This window comes from Temnothorax americanus, unplaced genomic scaffold, assembly GCF_048541705.1.
Source record: "Temnothorax americanus isolate GAGA-0224 unplaced genomic scaffold, ASM4854170v1 Scaffold41, whole genome shotgun sequence".
NCBI classification, from domain to species: Eukaryota; Metazoa; Arthropoda; class Insecta; order Hymenoptera; family Formicidae; genus Temnothorax; species Temnothorax americanus.
The window spans coordinates 516,363-536,113 of record NW_027509559.1 but is presented as its reverse complement, the minus strand read 5'-3'; the positions used below and the strand labels follow the sequence as shown (position 1 = coordinate 536,113).

Here is a 19,751-nt window from a genome sequence, read left to right as displayed (position 1 = left end):
TTTCGGGCGACGGAGTATGCGATGGCGCGCGGCGTCGCGCGATTGCGGTGATGGTATTTTCAGCGGCGTGGTAAGGTAAACGGCCCAGTTACAGGCACTGTTCTAGTTTCCGGCACCGACGGTACATTTATATTTGTAATAAATAAAGTTTTCGTCAAATATTAAAAAAATTACAAGCAAATTAAAGAGCGTTTTTTACTGTTGATTATTGCATAAACACTTTTTTTTAAATGTTTCGTACTTAAATTACCGACAGTGAATGGGGCGACTCGCGCGTTTCAGTGGCTCCCGAAAGGCATTCCTAGGTGACACACCTTAGTGGTAGCGAACGTCAAACTGCTGATTTTTAGTATTATGTAAGTATTAAAACGTCATAATGGTTATATGAACATGTTCAGCACGAATCACATTATCGATTAGATAAGTAATAGTTTATCTGTATGTTAGTTTTTCCCTTAAATTCCCGATGCCAAGAAGTGCGTCACGTAATGAAGGTTATGTTTCACTTTTTGGCACAGAGTTTGTAATATGTTGCATCATCAATTTTGCTTTATTATTCTAGAAATTGAGGTAGATTTATTGATACTTGTAACTCAAAAATTTATGATAAAAAACATTTTTTATGAAAAAAATAATTCTAATGAATTTTTATGAAATTTGTTTGAAATTTATTAATTATTCAACACATTTTGACACTTTTTTTACGCTACAGATAAAGTTTGTTTTCTGTGTTTTATTTTCACCTGTCTTATTTTTTGTATTTTAATGTAATATATAAAAAATCTGTTGTAACAGAGTAAGCACAGATAGAGAAAAAAGTGATGGAGACTTTGGACTCTTCGAAGGTAGCTAATTTATCTCATATATCTTATATTATATGTAGTTTTTGCATAGAGGTTGGCAAAATATAATACCTACAAGAGAGCTAATTAGTAATTAAACATTGATTATTATAAACAGCTAAAATTATACGCAGGACAATTTAAGTAACTGTGACGTCTCGAAGTGCCGAAAATTGGGCCCGTTGGTGCCATAAAGTGCGGCAGAGCACTTCGATAGTGCCAAAAACGCCGGCAGTAACGAGCATTATAAAAATAATTATTTATTTATTAGAACTGAATGATTTAACTAAAAATATAGGTGAATCTTACTCAGAAAGCTTTAATGCACGTGTTAAAATAGTTTGTTTGGGGTTTAACAATATATCGCGTTCGTAAATAATAGAAAATCAGGGCCGCTGCTATAAAGGTGCCTATAACTGGGCCGTTTACCTTAGCGCGAGGTAATCTCTTGCTATCGAATGCTGTATTGTTATGATGTACTTCGGTAGAGGACCGAGAACGAGAGGGGACGGGAGAGCGGGAAAAATGGTTTTCCGTATCGAGGAAATGATTCACTTTATCGGTGCACTTTTCTGAATGACACTTACAGTTTGAACATTTTGCTAGTGCAGCTGTAGCTCTCCTATAGTTTGTTTGTTTTTCCTAACATTTGCGATTCTCGTTTTTTCTTAAAAATAATCGTTGAGTGTAACACGTAGGAGGTTCGTCGAACACGTAACTGACTAGAGAATCTTGGAACAAGAAAGTCACACGACATTTTAGTTTGCTTACGTGAAACATGACGTTTTGACATTTTCATTAATGTCAATCGATCGACTGTGTCAAATGCCTGAATCGCTTGCGTTTCTATTTCGTTATGTTAAAACACATTGAATCGTTCATTAATCCAATTAATAGAGATAAAATAAAACAGAGCTTGGCAAGCGTAAATTATAACCGTAATAGGATTGTGACTGTGACACATGTAATTATTACATTTGTTGAATTATATCATCGATTAAATTAATCATCATAAAATTATTCTCTAATTTGCATTATTATATACACGTACAAAACATGTGAATATTAGATAATAATTTTCAATAAAACATCATATAATATTAATTTAGTAGTAACTTCTTAAATATTTCAATATTTTATTTTATCGTTACAGAAACGCTAATTTTTAAAAAGTATAATTATACATCGGCATCTTTATCTGTTAAATCACAACGTCGCTTGTTTATCGATTTTTGTCCATTGGAAGCTTCTTTTGATGACAGTTTTAGGTATTTTATTTCGCTACCTCGTGCCTTATGTCTGATATTCTATAATATAATGGTAATGATAAAACTATGACGGGAGCGTGTTGAGCATGGAAAGGAAGAATATCGCGTTTCTTACGCGTTCGACAACTTTTCCTGTATTAAATTTCGGAGTTCCCGAAGTTTTAATCTTGGCGAGTGGGGAACGAAGCGCCGCTCCACGCCACCACGCCGGTCCCCACCACAGTCTGTGATCCTGTGCAAGAGGCACGTCTTAGGAGGAGTTAAAGCGCGTAATTTCACTATTCTTCGTAAAGAAGCCAACTCCGGGATCGTTGAGATCCTCCCCGCCGTAACTTTACGCGCGCGTAATCCCACAAAATAAAATGCGAAAGAAAGCCCACCGTCGCGCGTCGCGCCGCCACCCTCTTGTCTGTATCGGATGGATGCGAGGCGTAGCCGTCGCCGCGCCGTGTTCCGGCGCCGCACGTATACATGTATTCGGAAAGTATAATCCGTCCCGGCATCTGTATGCATCGCGCAATGTAATCTGTGATGAATTGTATTCATGGGAACAATATAGCTCGCGCGGGCACGAAGTTGCGATATGAGCTGACGTCGGCTCCGCGGCCGGCTTGCAAAAACATTAATGCGCGATACACGATATTTCGGCCTTTGTATATAGCATTTTGTAGCAGCGTGCCAGTGCGCGTTTCCCGTCTGTATCTGACTTTTATTACGGAAAATGGATTGCCCCTATTCTTCACGTTCTTTATTTCGTTCTGATTTAATTAAAACGGAGTCACGCCCGCACATGCGCCGGTATTAAAACAAAATAAATGATAATAAAAACAGTTGAGTACAGTTATACGAGTACTGTTACAATTGTTTTTTATCATCTACCTTTGAAGAAAAGACAAATTTACGAGATGGATGGTCCATTTGTAAAAATATTTCGAAATATACGCTCTCGTACATTATACGACAGACTAATTAACGAAATGTTTGGGAATATGATATTTCGTTAGTTCTCGTACACAAGTACCTGATGTTATACCGCTCAGTATACCGCTTTGTGCGGCAGAAAGGACAGTTACGGACAGCTTAGCGTTGTGATTTATATTATCGCGTGGAGTACGAAAACGGAGCGGTACGTTTGTGTGTGCGTCTGGCTCGGTAAACGAAATCCGGAGACGACGTAAGTGAAACAACCGCGTGGAACGGTCCGTATGACAATAGGGCTCTGCCTCTATCCGTTAGGTAGAAACCGCGTCAAAAGCGTGACGTGACCATATGCGCCGTCCCATGCAGCCTGGCGTCATTGTTCGCCGAATCCCTCGTTCTGCTCGACAACGACACTTTTTGTTCAAACAGAGCTGAATTGCGAAGAACATATCCTGTTCGGCAAATCGTACGGCGTGATTGCACTCGGCAAATCACATTGCAACGACTGCGGCACAGACATTATACGAAGCATCTACAAGTTTTTTTTGTAAGATACTGTTTCTATCTTTAGGTATTGCGCAGGTACAATACTTTTGATACTGCGATTTGTGTTATTTGTAAATAATGTTTTTATGAGCGTCGTAATTAAATGGTTGCATCGGACATAATTTATTCTTCCATTCCTCGAATTTCGAAAAATTTATAAGCAGTGACATTAATTAAGAATATTTAAGCGATTTTGAGTTGTATACTCAATTAACGTATCGCTGTATCTCTGGCACTTCGTAAAGTATAATATTTTTTAAATAATGGAAGCTTATAATATGAAGCTTGGAACATTAATCCGTCAATGCGCTCGCATCGCGAGCTTAAACTTTACGAGCTTTCCTACGGGGCATTTCCAATTTCACCTCTAGAGAAAGCTGATTATTGAAACTCGGTCGTTAGGAGGGAGAATTTCGTTTGCGTAATAAGTTCTTCTCTCGGTACTCAGACGCGTGCTCGCATTAACGGTGGAAACGTATTGCCTTAATTTTGGAAAGATTATGAGTATTTATTGAATAGCTAGACGGCTCGCGCAAGAGCCTCTTAAACTCTATTCACTCGTCTCGCTCTTTTCATACTCATCTTTTGTACTTCGCTCTTCCTTCGTCCTTTCCCAGTTCCTACGTCTCCCTTTTTTCACGAGCCTAAGTATACATATACTTTCCGTTATCAGGCCATTATAAGTGACTGACAACGATATATCGGCAGGAATAAATATGATTGGCGCTTAAATCAGTAAAACTTCCTTTTTCACTCGTATATAATACGCAGGTTACTTGCGTAAATTTATTACTTATACTAACTGATTTTTATTACAATAGCAAAAATACTCATGTTTCAGTATTTGTAACCCGTGCAATACGACAAGATATTTAAAATTTTAAACATTAAAAAAATATTTATGGTTTTATTTTTATTTTATTGTCGCAATTTTTGAAATAATTCAATCAAAACGATATATAAAAACATTTCAAAATTAAAAAATAATTATGTCGTCGAAATTTTTGCAAATGCCACGCAAAAAAAAATGCACTTAATACTGGTTACACGAGAGCTGTGTGTGCAGCGTTGCGGTCACTTTAGACCCCATTGCATCTCAGTGAAACGCGCAGGTATTTTCACTTTAGCATTGAATAACTATATAGCACTCGTGGCCGCCTGTTTGTCTCGCGGATTATTACATAACATAATAGAATGGCTGCACGTATGGTCCATCTTTTAATAATTTACGGACGTATAATATGTTACAAATATGAAACAGTTTTGCTAGCAGAAATATACATCGTGTGTGGTCAAAAGATAATCTTAAATAAAAAAATCATGAAAAATAATTGAATTTTATTACTTTTACAAATCAACGTTTACAATGATAACGCGGAATCATACTCATGATCGGGCGATTTAATAGCCGCGGCCGTTTGAGCTGACCAACGACGTAATGGATTCATCTACTTCAGTCGATATTGCTTCGGAATGTAAACCGAAATGTAATTATCGGAAATGTAAGAGCATGTGAAAATTTGAAAAATTTCCACAGCTCTGTGTGGTCGGTGATGAATGATCCCATTTCGTGGCAATTCAGCAACCATTACCGCGCTCTGCTTTGTTACAAAGTGAATTTTTATTATTAATGAAACCTAACTGTGTGTGTGTGCGCGCGCGTGCGATAATATAGAAACGTGAAGTAGGGAAGACCGGGGCTCGTTGGCACCGTTTTCACAATTTCGGCGTTTGAGTTTTTATACAACTAATTATCATGATTAAACTTACTAATATATGATAGAGAGAACCTTTCTTTACATTTTCATGCCAGGAACGCTTCTGTATACTGTATAGTTTCTTTGTAACAAGTGAAATACGAACATGCTGCATTGTATAGCTAACTTGCCCCGATAGTAGAGTAAGTTGGCTATGCGACAAAAGTCCGTGTTAAATTAATGAAAACGTAATAGAAAACAAAACGGGTAACAGATAGGTACTTCTTGATAAAGATTGTATCTTTTAAAGTTATTTTGTAATGATCGAATAGCAAAATACTGTTGCAGAAAAACAATTGTAAACTATTTTAGTTGTAGCTTTCTTCAACATAAAAATATGAATATAAATATAAATATATATCTAGCTTCTGTCAGCATTGTAGGTTGCAATGCTCAAACAGGTCTCACGCGGCAACAACAAGTCTTGCTAAGCGTGTCTTGATATGAGCCAACATACCCCATCACTACGTACGTTTTATTTTAGTCATTTATTACAATAAATTACTGTTGTTAGTCAAAATAACATGTCGTATAGTAACAGAAATTTTGTTTTAACTAATGATACGTCACTATGATTTACTTCTCAAGCTGAAGAACGTTAATACGATATTTTAAAACGCTTGAAAATTTACTTTTGCCACCTTTTGAATCAGAGTTTTCTCTTTTTTTATTGTAATACTTGTTTGATTAAAATAAAACTTTGGGAAAAGTATCTATGTCATATGAGAGATATTTTGTGATAACTTTTTTATTGTTTTTTTTTTGCTATAAATACATAAACGGAACGCATTGCCAACGAGCCCCGGTCTCCCCTAACGTCGGAGTGTAAAGCACTTTCAATTATTTCGTTATCTAAATCTTTGATCACTGCGAGAAGTACACCCTTATAAATACGTTATTTTATTATTCTTGTGCGAAAATTAATTAGAATTTAATCAATATTACCAAGAAGAAGTAAACAAATATTTTTTTCGCTCTAAACAAAAATTGATCTCTCGAAGCTGAAACCATCGAGTTCTTATTGCGGGATTTGAGCTAGCCATAGTATTACCCGGCGAATCCGCAGAACACTCGCTAACAAGTCCGATGTGACTCTTCAAGCGTGCGAGCCCGTTACATCACGCTTCTCTATTGGAGACGCGATAAGCTGCCCGTAAACCAACGCGCGGTCGAGAAGGACATATCGCCGGACGAAGTTGGACGAGCCTCACAGGTGGTATTGGTAATTCGTAAGCTGAATTTCGCATCGTCCCTGTAGCCGTTCGGCTGGAAGTTTCACAAGCATGGACCGATAAATTTTCGGAAAATCCCGGCTATTAGCTTGAAACAGGCGCCGCCGAGCTGCACCCGTTACGTCGAGATAATTTGGCGTCGCATGAGAGCGATAGAGAAAGGACAAGAACGCGTATAAGAGAAATGACGGTAACTCCCTGAGGGTGAAAGCCGACCGGAGAACTTGGGGAGAGTGACGCGGACCGAAATAGAGAGGGAAAGAGAGAGAGAGAGAGAGGGAGAGAGGAAGAAGGAAATCGCAAGGTTCTTGCGAAAACGTAGCTACTAGTACCGTCAAAAGCCAATGGGATTCTGCGGGTAGAATGCAACGAGGATCGTTCCTGGGCAACGGCCAGAGGAACGAAGGAGAGAATGAAGTAATCCGGAGTGTTACCCCCAAAAGAGCGGAAGTGAGAGGGGAAAAGGGGGAGAGTAGCGGAACGACGCGGTGCATTCGAAAGCGCGTTTCAGCGACGTCTATATACCTGGGCCAACATCGTCGTTACAAGACGGAGTCTGAGAAGTGAAAAGTGCCTCTGGGGATTGACTCGCTCGCTAATGTCTGTACTTCGTTTCGGCTCTAATTGGGCCGCGAAGGTCAATTTTTAATACATCTGAGGTCTCGCACGTACGTCGTCGGTTCCGGAAATAAATTCGCGAACCCGCTATAATTGCGTACGTTAAAAGACACTAATTGTTAAGAACAGGTTACCGCTAGTCGAACTCGAGAGAGAAAGAGAAAACGAGAGAGAATAAGAGTACTATTGACGTACTTCGAGTGCCGCGCGAAACGCGTTTCTGCGCGTTTCGCATGGAATTCCGTTCGATAACGTGCGTATGTTCAAAACTCCTTCGTGCCTGCACTCCGTGATGCACTTCGTCTATTTATTCGAGCATGCTTTAGTTCATTCGCAGCCGATGCTGCCGCTATTGCCGCGGAAAATAAATGCACGCGACGTGAGCCGCAAGATCGATCACGTCGAGAGATGGAGAATTTCGGCTTTCATACTTTATTTTATACTTTATTTATGCAATTTGCGGAATTTTTTACATTATTTCATTATACTCCAGGATAACTGTGATTTTTTGTTATTAAAAATTAAAACGCATTCGGAAATATAGCTTCTAATGGGAAAAATTAAATTTTTTATGATTTTAATCCTTTCATTTCGAAATTATACTTAATAGTTTTGAAAAATATTTCTTTATATTTTTGTGCATGTTACAAATCGATTTATAAAAACATTTTGACATTTTGAAAACGTATAAGAATGTTTCTACGTGTTATTTTTATTGCGACTGTGTATACTAATTTGCATTACAACGTTATATTATTTATATATAATAAAAATCTATTTTTATATATATTTTTAATAAATTCCTCTAAAATCAGGAAAGTTATAATTCTACGAGCTCTTATTTATGATAACTTTTATCACATCAAACCGATGTGATAATAACGCTAAATGAAAAATGATATTTTACATACATTATCGAAAAGTTTTTAAATACCTACATACAAAAATACGTGCTATCTATACAAGTGTGAAATATTTACAGCTGTCTATGTAAGACTATATAAATTAATATGTATTTACAGATATGAAAATGTAGAGAGCGGTAATACTTTATTTCATGATTCATAATACATAGTTATATGGCTATGAAACGAAATAGTTGAAACCTGTCTATTCCTAAATTTCTAAAATAGATGCTTTGTAGCAAAATATAAATAACAAATTTCAATTTGTAATTGTTACTATACTACGAATTTACCTCTTCTTTCTTTATTTTTGTTTAAAATAGAATCTGAAATTGCATTTTTATTCTAATTTTTAATATTTTTTTCCAGCGAAGTTTTATTAAATTCTGCTGCAAAATGAATGTATTAGTTTTCGATATCACTATAGTCGTACAAACTGCATTACCATTGTATCAAAATAGTCCATCGACAAAAATAGTTCGTTACTTTGCGAGTAAAATTGTCGCGGCCGCAGCGTGCCTATTGTTAATTTTGATTGCATTTTTGTTGACGAAAAGCGATGCATTTTACGAAGGTCGATGTTTATCCGCGAAAGAATAGCATTGCTTTTACGATTGGCCTGTGCGACCTGTGCTCGCGCCGCAGGCACGTCATACCGTTATTCTTTCGTATCGACGTGTCGCGTTGATGGACGCTGATTTAATCCCTAAAGCCCCCGCGATAGAATTGTCTTGCGCACAAATACTATGTATATTCCCACAGATTATTTTGTCCGACTCTTCCCTCTTCGTCCTCTTGTGTGTACACCGAAATGATTATTAGATGTCAGAATATCGTTAATCTTTTACATTCGAAACAAGAAACGGTGTCTGTTCATGTCCCGTGTCTCGTCGCAGAATGTTAGCGAGAGCATTATTAATACATAGTCTATATATAGTAGCATTCTCCTGGAAAGCCTTGCGCTTTATATTTAAACTGAAGCATCATTGGAGGAGTGATTCCGTATGTAAATCCGTCCATTTTCCGCGTTCGAACGTTTTCATGCTTAGAGAAATAATTCTTCCGACATACATGCCGCATCAGACATTTATGCTTCGCGTAGTAAAATCCTCACGTTCTATCGAGTGTTCATTCTTCATCCATTTGGAAAATCGTAAAGTATTCAATGGGTTGTCTTTTCCGTTGAAATAAAAGCGGATCCTCGTTGGTTGAAATTTTTTCGGCAATTCCTTTCTTGTCATCCGCGTCGTGAGTCTTCCTGAGAGAGGTGTGGATATATCGATAAGATATAGGTATCTCTTCTTTGCCGCGTAATCGATTGACCTTAAATCTCTCGCTAAACTTGTCTCTAACTGCGGAATCGATTCCGCGCGAAAGAAGTAGATTTTCATTGTCTCGTAAATGACATTGTAAGTGACGCCGCGGTAATCATATTCTCATATTCATTTCTACACCGTGCTCTTGTATTTCTTGCAGAGGATACTAATAACACGAGACGTAACAAAAGTGCCAGTGTTGCGTTTCAAAGGTTTCATACCGAGATCCTTAAAGCGGATTGCATAATTAGCTTGCCAACTTTATTTCGAGAACGTGTATCAAGTTATGTTCTAGTCCAATTGCATGTTTTTTAGATCTTTTGGAGGCGGCTGCTGTAGAGAGAGAGATTGCAGCATATTTCCATACATATACACGAGATAGGAGAAAACGAAACGCGAGAGTAACGCCGAGAATACAGAAATGACATCTCGATGGAACTTTATTCCGTCAGAGATACGCGCGTTCTTATATTTGTTAAATTCGCGGAGAAATTGCGCCATGAGCTCCCTATCGCGTGGAAGTACTCAGCAACAAGTAGGACAAGACTCTTCTTCTTCAGGTGTTTTTGCGCGACACGCTTCATCGCAATTATGCTGAAGTTAAAAGCGTGAATATTGTTGTGAATCAATAGAAAAATCATAATAAAAGAAATACCAATTATTGTTACCATTGAAGAGAAGTCGAAGCAGTGCATGGATCGAAACGTGACTTTATATAAGAGACTCTTTCCGCTTCTATTCAGAGAAAAATATCTTTTATTCCGCATTAATTTCCCAAGATATCGCTCGTTATGTAAAGAATAATGGAGTTATCTCTGTTACAAATATTTCGCATTCACTGTATATACAGCATATATCACGCTAGTTCTATGATTTCACGTATGAAAACTCCAAGGGACTGTATAACATTCCCCAATTGCGAGTGTCCGAACCATACTCCGAAACCGCGTTTCAAGGATATTTCAGGCAAACTCCCCGGGACAAACGGCAGTTGGCAGTGACACTTCGTGGTTACTCCATTTTTTAGTTACCGTTCGGCGGGCATTTAGGCTAATTGCTGCGCCGCGCCGCCACGGCCGAAATGGTGTATCTCATCGACTCAATCGACTGTACGGACCATTGCGATCGTGCGGGTATTATAGATATCCGGAGGTTCACAATTGCATACAAGCATATGCACTTGCACACACTATGTACTTCCCGCAGGGCGACCGATATAGTGGCGGCGGAGCGTAATAGGGTGTCGACCCCTCTCCCCGTCCCGCCGGAGTTGCAACGCTTGTTCGAGCACCACTCCTCGTCTCGCTAAAATTATTTTCTTGCGCCCCAAAGACATCTTTTGAAAGGGCGAACTTTCTGACAGCGCGGCAATCTAACTAAGGGGCGAACTTTCGCGGAGACGAGGCTTCCGAGGCACAGCCCGCTCGCTTAAATCACACCGCCGCGTTTTACGATGGGAGCGATGTCATTTTTTCTTCCAACGGCAGAACCTTTCGTCTCGATAAAATTCCGTATGAAATCCCATGAGAAATACCGCATGCCCATGGGTATTCGAAATTCACGCGAATGGCTGTTTCGTATGTCGTGTATGATATATTCAGGAATTTTGCCGGTTTTATCTTACCTGCAATGCCAAACGCGCGAGTATCTGGTGTAATGTCATCAGAAATAATTTCGATCGACTCGATCCATATGGATCGTATCGCTCGAGTTTGCATTGCGTACGGCTATTTCACATCAAATTAGTGTTGTCGAATAAATTTATTTTCATGAAAAACCGCGTCCGTCACGTTTATCGAGTCGCGATTAAAACTGCGACCAATAACTATTTTTCACGGGATGATATGTAAAGCGCTTTTGTAATGGTTGATATACGATAACGTTTATGTACACACGGGCGATCGAGGAATATAACGAATTGCTATTTGGCATTCCGGTATATTGCGATCCGGTTAGCATGAACGAATTTTCTTTTTAATGGGAGCGCCGAATCGAACGGTATGGAAATATGTTTGTGGACTTTTCGCTTTATGGAGCCGTTTTATGGGGTAGGGGTTTTTGCATATTGTCGACAAACGAAAATACAAAAATTTTTACGTACAGATATCGATGGCGCACGATCTCGCATCGATTCGCACAGGTGAACGTCCCTATGGCAACGTCACACCTATAATGTTATATATCGCCCTCGCGGATCTCTATACGTTTATTATATCCATAGCCGTCGATGCACGCGATTCATATATCGATGGCCCTTTTCCTATCACGTCGAGTGTCTTGTTTACGTGCACTTTGCCCGCTCTTGAATCTCGTTAACTCGAATATTACCGTGGCGCTAATGTAGAGCGCCGCCGTCTTGCAAGTAAAGTTATGCCAGTATCTTGAATGCGCACGCTGCCTCATAAGCGCTTCCGGTCGCTTAACTTTAGATACATATACGTATCTTACTGGCTAATGGATTCCACGCGCTTGCATTACTCCAGATCGATACAGTTGGGCGAACGTATTGCTCCGGTTCACGAACTGGTGATCTGCGACGAGATACATTTTACGATGTGTTGGTTTGCAGTCGATGAAAAATTGCTTAACGTTTTATTATCTCCGTAAATGCTTAGATAATTACGGATAGCCTGAGCTCGAGGTTTTCCTACATTACATTAATTATAATGAACGATAAGAAAGGATCAAGCGTTAATGGATTACATAGAGACATAATTGCAAGGCTTACAAGAACATAATTTTATTAGAATTATAATCAAGACAATTTTTAACCGTTTCGTTCCTTATAAAAGGAGCTTGGCGCAACTTTATGATGCGCTCTACAACTCGCGAACAAACGTTGCAAATAAACTTTATCTGCGGGATTGTCCATAGAATACAACGTTAAGTTTGGTTTTTATTTCCGCAATAAAGCCGCGAGTAAAACCGAAAGATCCTTAGGCGACTCATTCCGTTCCGCGCTATTCCGTCAAGAGGTACGAAGATGTAATTAGATTCATTAAAACTAACTCTCCACGGGGCTGCTCATAACCGTAATATTTCGGAGAGTGACGGCTCATTCTTCAGTGAAATTAAATTACTTCGACATAAAATAATTGAAAAGGCGTCGGACATTCGCATTTTTCTCGGGCTCGTATTAGTGTTATATCATAATTGTTATTTGAATCGCGTTTTAAAAACGTATCAAGTGAGATACTAAAAACGGTTAACTCGATTAGAGACCTATAAATAAATGTTAATAACTATCATTAAGTAGTTATAGTTGTAATAATTTATTAACTATGTTAGGTACATTCTCGCGTCTTCTTTGGAATAAATCTTATCTCTCCATATACTAATCTTTTTCATCATAAGATGTATCCATAGGGAGGGATCAAGATGGTACCAAAGATGTAATATCCAGTAAATTCCCAAAAAATCGTGAGTATAATTACATAACGTACTGCAAAATAAATATAATATACCGTTAAATATATCTTGTTCAATGCGCTCGTCTTATATAAGTCGATTATTGAACAAACAATTGATACATCTTCGTTAATAGAATTCTACGATCCGATAATTTCTATTACTCTGTACTCTTAATTTTAAAATAATAGGCAATTAATAATTATCATCCCCTATTGCTTCGATTCTTTCAGATGAATAAATTGCGCGAAATATCAAATAAAAAAATTCACTGACTGGATACGATAATTACACTTGCGGAAAAAAATATTGTTTAAAATATTAATTACCTAAGTCAATTATTACTTGATCGACTCTCTGGCTTGAAAAAATTTAGTAAAAAGTCTGAGCAAGAGAAGTGCAATTGGTTTGAATTAAATTAGAAAACGTTTGGGGAATCCAGTTTCCACTGGGTCGGATACAATTCGATTGATTCTGGTACATTGAATAATAAGAAACGAACAATGGATTTTTCTCGATTAGTTTTTCTTCTTCGACAAATGTCGCTAAAATTCAGATTTTTTTATCTTTTTATAACGCTAATGTAAACAACAATGTTTAGTGATGTACAATTAGAATAAGTTTTAATGAAAGTAATGCTCCATATATGAGAAATTTTAATCTAGACGAATCAATATTCTGAAATTTTTGTATTATTTACATTTCACTAAGCGAAATAAGGCGATTTGTGAATTTTATCATCAAGAATTTTCTAGTTCTCTATTGGCTTCCCTTTTTCAAACTATGTAAGTTTATTTATATAATTTCAGATTAATACCGAAACATTTTATAAATAAATTATTTAACAATATTCAGACTTGTAAAATATTTAAAAATAGACTAATAATGTATGAAATATCTTATATTAATTTTAAAATATTTAATTGCAAAATTAACAAATAAAGCCAATAAAATTGAATGAGAAAATAGTCAAGCAGAAAAAGAAAACAGAAATGTTTATCCACGAAGAGAATTTTATGTTATATTTTACTCTTAAATTTACTACAAACTTGGCAACCAAGAAATTTTTAAAATATACAAAAGACATTTTACAAACAACGTGATAAAAATTACCAAGCAGATTGGTAAATTTTGAAAAATTATTGAAATTTCTTAGATATATTTTAGTAAAATTAATCAAACATATTTTATATTTTAATGTAATAGATATTAATATTTTTTATTATGGTAGATATTAATCAGAATAGCTCGCATAAAATTCTTGGTGGATACATGTTGTCCTACAACTACCATGATTTCAGGGTAAATTTTAAGAGAAAATTTTCCGTGTATATGTTACGTGATTTTACTTCTCTATGTACCTATATGAGTGTGATTTTAATTTATCTGGAAAAGAAGAATACTTAAAAAGAGTACTTGTTTTTCTTATTTAAAATGCGAGAGACTTGTATGTAGCTCATTATATAAACTTATCATTCTTGATTGAATATTTTCCGAATAGTTTCGTGCGATACTGAATATTGTACAAAAACGTAAGTGATATATTATACTGCAGAAATAAGTCAACTTATGGATTAAATGTTAGAAAACCAATTGAATGGTTTTGAAGATTTATATGGATCCATAACAAAAATTTACATAACACATAAATAATCCGAAGAGAACAACATGCACAAAACGTAACTTTTAACGAGAACTTTTCTCATCTAGCAACACATCCAGATACGAAAGAATACAAGTTACGTTTGATTTTCTCATCTTACGCACTTATGTATATTATGATCGTTAAAATGATTGATACGTCAGTGACACAGGAGCGAGAAATATAAATAAAATTAAAATAATTAATAATATTATTCTTTATTTTAAACGATAAAATAAAAGTGTTGTGGCATAATTATATCATTCTCCGTAATCAAATTATTCTAAAATAAATTAAAGTAAACAATGTGTATCGTCTGTGCTTTAAGTCATGCAGATTGGGATTCTATTTGTAAATGTGTTAGATATGGAATTGATTAGGTATGCAAATTCTGGACATTTTGAACTTAGATTTTGAATTGAATTTTGAACTGAACAAGGATTTTGCCTGAAGGGATTGTCTTAATTGCAACGATCGTTGCAATTAAGACAATCTCTTCAGGCAAAATCCTTGTTCAGTTCAAAATTCAATTCAAAATCTAAGTTCAAAGTTTCCAGGAGATAAGTTCGCTACGGTTTAACGAATTAATAATATCAAGTCGAAAAGTTATTGTTTTAATATTTATCACGCAAAAAATAAATTCAGCGAGAAGTAAAAAGTGTTCCGGCGATCGATCTAGTCGAGCGATAAATCAGTACGCGTTTAATTTCTGGTTTTGACGTATTTTCCCCTCTCAAGAGTTTTCTCAATAAACTGCGTTTTAGTTTTCTCCGCAGCCTGCTGCTGTTTTGTTCCACTTGCGTTTCGCTCATGCTTACAACTACAATTACTGGCTAATGACTGGAATACGTGGAATCGATACTGGAAATATACGAGCCGCGCGGCGTACGAGCCGAATCACAATGTAGTGCACCTCTATGTTACCTCACCTCTAATTTCGACCACATCTGTTCACACAATTAACAGGTTAATATACAAAGTAAACAATTGTTTGCACATCTTCCAGCGCTCAACTTTCCATTTACATATTAACAACATATTCCCTAATGAATTTTCCATGCATATAGGAATATGCAGAAAATATATTTGCAAATATGTAATAAGTAATAATAATTTATACATTTTTAATACACATTAAGGTATATTTTATATACAAATGTATCTTATAATTATAATTTGATCATTTATCGGCATTTAAACTGATATAATGAACTCATTGTGAGCAGAATAGTGCGGTTGGGAGTGTTATCGGTGTACAAACGTAGGTACGATATCGTTAATTTCGATACTATTTGCTGTTACTGCCACTAGTCCTGTTCGTATCTGAAAACGGCCGAGGTGCCGTACAGTGCGCGTGCATATACCATCGGAGCATTAGAGGTAATAGGCTATACCTATATAGGCTTTCATAATAGCTTTGAGATTGTTGCATCTACGAAATTTCCCGGGATTGGGCATGCACTTAAGCAGCATGCAAGTATGCAGGGCAGGTACCCTGCGATAGATTTTAGAGGCGATAGATTTTCAAAATTATTTTATCAACCGTTTTTTAAGTAAAGTTACGTACAGCAAGATGCGGAATATAAGAGCAATGAGATTAATTGTACGTGAAAAAGTTACTTCTTTGAATTTCTCGAATAATTCACAATTGCTTTTAAACGTTTCGCGCGATCACAATGGCAACTTTTGACATTCAGTTTTAATTTCGGGAATAAAGGGAGATCACGCAGAAAATAAAAGCAGAATAAATTTAAAGAGCAGAGGAACTGCGAACTAGAGTGCTTTTTTAGCTGAAAATTCACGGTCTAAAAACGCCAATCGAGCAGACGTACTGATGTAATGCAAGAATTTTAATTTTCCGTGACTTTTATGAATAAAATTATTATACAGATATTTTTATTACAGTTATTTTTTCTCAATTTTTTCAAAAATATCTCGATAGTATTTTGATATTGATGTTTCGTTGTTTGCCCACTCGATATAAATTTGTTGTGAATGTTATTCCAATAAAAATCGATGTCTTTCTCTTTCATTTTTCTAACTGGAGAGTTTGGAGACAACATACAGAAATAACAATAAAACCGTACACGTTTAGGCTACGGTCAACGTGACGCTACAAATAATGCTTCGAAGCATTCCTCTTCTCTTTTCATTCAATGAAGAAAGAAGGAGAAGAAAAACGCTCCAAAGCATTTGTAGCGTCACGTTGACCGTAGCCTTAGTCAACTGAAATTTCTGCAATGAAGATAAAAGAAAAATATATCTTCTGCATCACGTTCGTTGTTTTATTCCAATATTACAGTATTTCGGAATCACAACATCAAGTTTATTATTTTCTCATGCTACATTTATTTGTACGTAATTGTGTGATTATTATTATACTATTTTTATATATAAATCAGTGATAATATAATAATGTGAAAAATAAAAAAGTAACTATAATTAATCATTTTGAGTTCATTTTTAATATTAAATAAATTATTGTACGCGTGTAATATAAGTCATGCTCTATATTCTTAGTTGCGAAACTATTGCAAATTAGTCAAATTTGATGAAAAACAGAGCAGTGAGGCGATGTCGCATATATTTTCCTTTATATATTATATGCCTTAATAGGTTTTTGTATGTGAGCGTTTCATAGCACGTAAGCTCACAGGATAATAAAATAATTCTCTTGCTCTCCCTCTAAATCTCCCTTATTTTTTAATCCCGCTTACAGTCCGCGATTAAGGTCTATAGATAAAAATGGTGTTGTTACACGTGTTGACTAATAAAAATTTTGCGAAAAATCTCAATCTCTGCTATATTTTATTATTACGCTTCATGATTAAAGTTAGAGAGATTTTGATCGTATCAAGTGCATTTATTATACAATTATTGACATCTAGAGTTAAAGATCTTATTAGAGAAGCGTACAGCATTATATATCTTCGCTACTCTATACAATGCGTCACAGTAGCAATATCTTAATTAACGCTGATGCCGCGTGAGATGCGAAATTCCTTTCACAAGAATTTATCTCCCGCGACAAATCGCGTCGCTAAACTATGTCAGGCAACATCTTGCACCGAGCTATCGTTTGCCGCGTCATGATAACCATCGTTTATGCATTAATCAAGTTTTCGATCAACAAGTTCTTGAGCAACTTGTTGCCGTCATGCGGTGGCTATTTTACGCGTCAATAATTATAATAAATTATTACACGTTATAACTATGCACCTAAATTAAATAATACAATTTTGCGCTTGGTGTCATTATATTTTTTGCGTGGCGCGATAAGTCAGATTTACTAGCATAATTAGAGTTGATTTTGGGCAAAAAAGCAAGCACGTACTTGAGTATTTCTAAAAAAATATATATTTCAACTACCCTTCTCTCTGCAGAGTGTTTTATATTAGTACTACGTAATTAAATTTAAGTTTATTTTGGTTAAAACTAAAAAAAAAGAAACATAAAAAGAACATTGTAAAAAACTGTGTTTCTCTCCGGCGACCAAACTTCTATCTTTTACCTTAATCTTAAATGATTAAGAAAAGGGTAAAAAGCATGAAATAAGTACGTTACAAAGTACGAGCACATGCAACAGCCAGAGAACGAAAAGCGGGAGGAGGTCAAAACGTAGCTCAGCGTGATGGAGGATCAAAGTCAGCCATGTGAGCGTGACTTATGAAGCGAACGAGGTCGCGACTTACCCACTTGCGTCTCGCCGCTTTCATTGTCACCCTCCGCATGCAAATTGTAAACCGCGAGCAGCGTATATATATATGTATATATTAATCTTGAGGCATCGTCTCTACGCGAGAGGATTGCCGGCACATAATAATGTCGTATCTTTATTTGATCCATGAAGAATTCTATTCTCAAGTTGATATCGTAATCCGTTAGGCAAGTGCTCCTTCGACGCGGAGACGCGAGAACCTCCTTCAACGCTGTATCTATCCATCTTTCGTGTCATTTTCTCGTGCCTCTCTTATTGTACTATACGTGACCGTTCGGGTAAAATAAATGTTCCTCAATTTTATCTGACATGGCTAACGGCGGAGGAAAGACGGATAACGTTAACACGCACCCCTTTCCGCGGCGCGGCAAGAAGTTTTCTATTCCTATCGTTTTGGCGAATGTTAAAAGTTTCCCCCGGGGTGCGATACCCAAAGGATATATATAGTAATCGATACGAATCCCTTTCTCGGTAGCCAATATTCGACGCGGTAGGTGTTACCGTCAACCAACATGATATATACAAGTCGTGTAACGCAGCTTTTCTTTCCGATTTGTTTTAGGTAAGTCCGTATGCCAATGCTTTGCTCAATTACTCGATGTCCACGGAACTGCTTCGCTCACACACGGTAAGTATTCAAAGTTCAAGTCGAGAATACTTTAATAAGCAGCACAAAATTCGGCATTTGCCAAAGATTCCACAGCCTAACTATCAAAGGTTCTTAATGACAATAATAAAGTTTTCTATATAAAATACGAATACAAAACTAAAAAGCGAATTCCGTGAAATCTGCTGTGTTTGAAAGCGTTGCCAGTCATATACAGTATACACCGATGAATTAACCCACTATGGGCATCAGTTGAGGATTCACGTCATATACACGTTATATTATGAAAACCATACACAATTTTATCAATACATATTTGTGCAGATCGATTGCCGCGGGATATATCGATATTAATAATTTGTTCGTTCCCAAATAGTAGTTATTTGTGTAAGAGAATTAAAATCCATAATTACCAGCTTCAATCACAAATGTTACAAACGTATTTGCTGTTTACGATCTCTGAGAGGTATATACTATACGCATACAAATACGGAAACGTGCAATGCGTTTTCGTTTGGTTTATGCGCTCGAAAAAATTCGTTGGTTAGTATTCCGTAGCCAAATGAAGCTGTGCTCGAACATTCGCGCGGTGAATTGCACCACGCGAACGCGAATTGTGCAAGCATATAGACGGAGGCGCTTTCATTTTGGTACTCTCATTGAGCTTCGCGATCGATATTTAGTAATATTTGTTTGTGCCGTTATTCTAACGAGGGAATTGAATATAACCCGCAACTATTGACGTTCACCAGCGCGACATAAAAAATTTTTACGTTTAATGAATATTTAAATTTATATTTTTATCACGATATATTTACCAGTGTTATTATTGTCTGCCTCCGGGTTCGTAATTAGTAGATACTTAATATGCTTGTGATATGCCTTTGAATATATTTAGCCGTAATAGACTTTAAAAACAAAAATTTAATGAACGCTTTTGTGCTGCGAGCTTTTAACCTTATTATAGCATT

General features: G+C 36.5%; 1 protein-coding gene across 11 annotated transcripts in view; it reads left to right on the top strand.

Moving 5' to 3' along the window:
• The window catches only part of Rg (A kinase anchor protein rugose), a 317,510-nt gene that overhangs the window by 53,421 nt on the left and 244,338 nt on the right, over positions 1 to 19,751 (top strand). For 6 of the 11 annotated variants that reach the window (XM_077416080.1, XM_077416079.1, XM_077416083.1 and 3 more), the window contains exon 2: positions 18,736 to 18,801. The exons of the other annotated variants lie outside the window; for them this stretch is intronic. In XM_077416080.1, the coding sequence (XP_077272206.1) occupies positions 18,736 to 18,801 (66 nt within the window). The remainder of the gene's footprint in view (positions 1 to 18,735; positions 18,802 to 19,751) is intronic. 11 annotated transcript variants of the gene reach the window in all.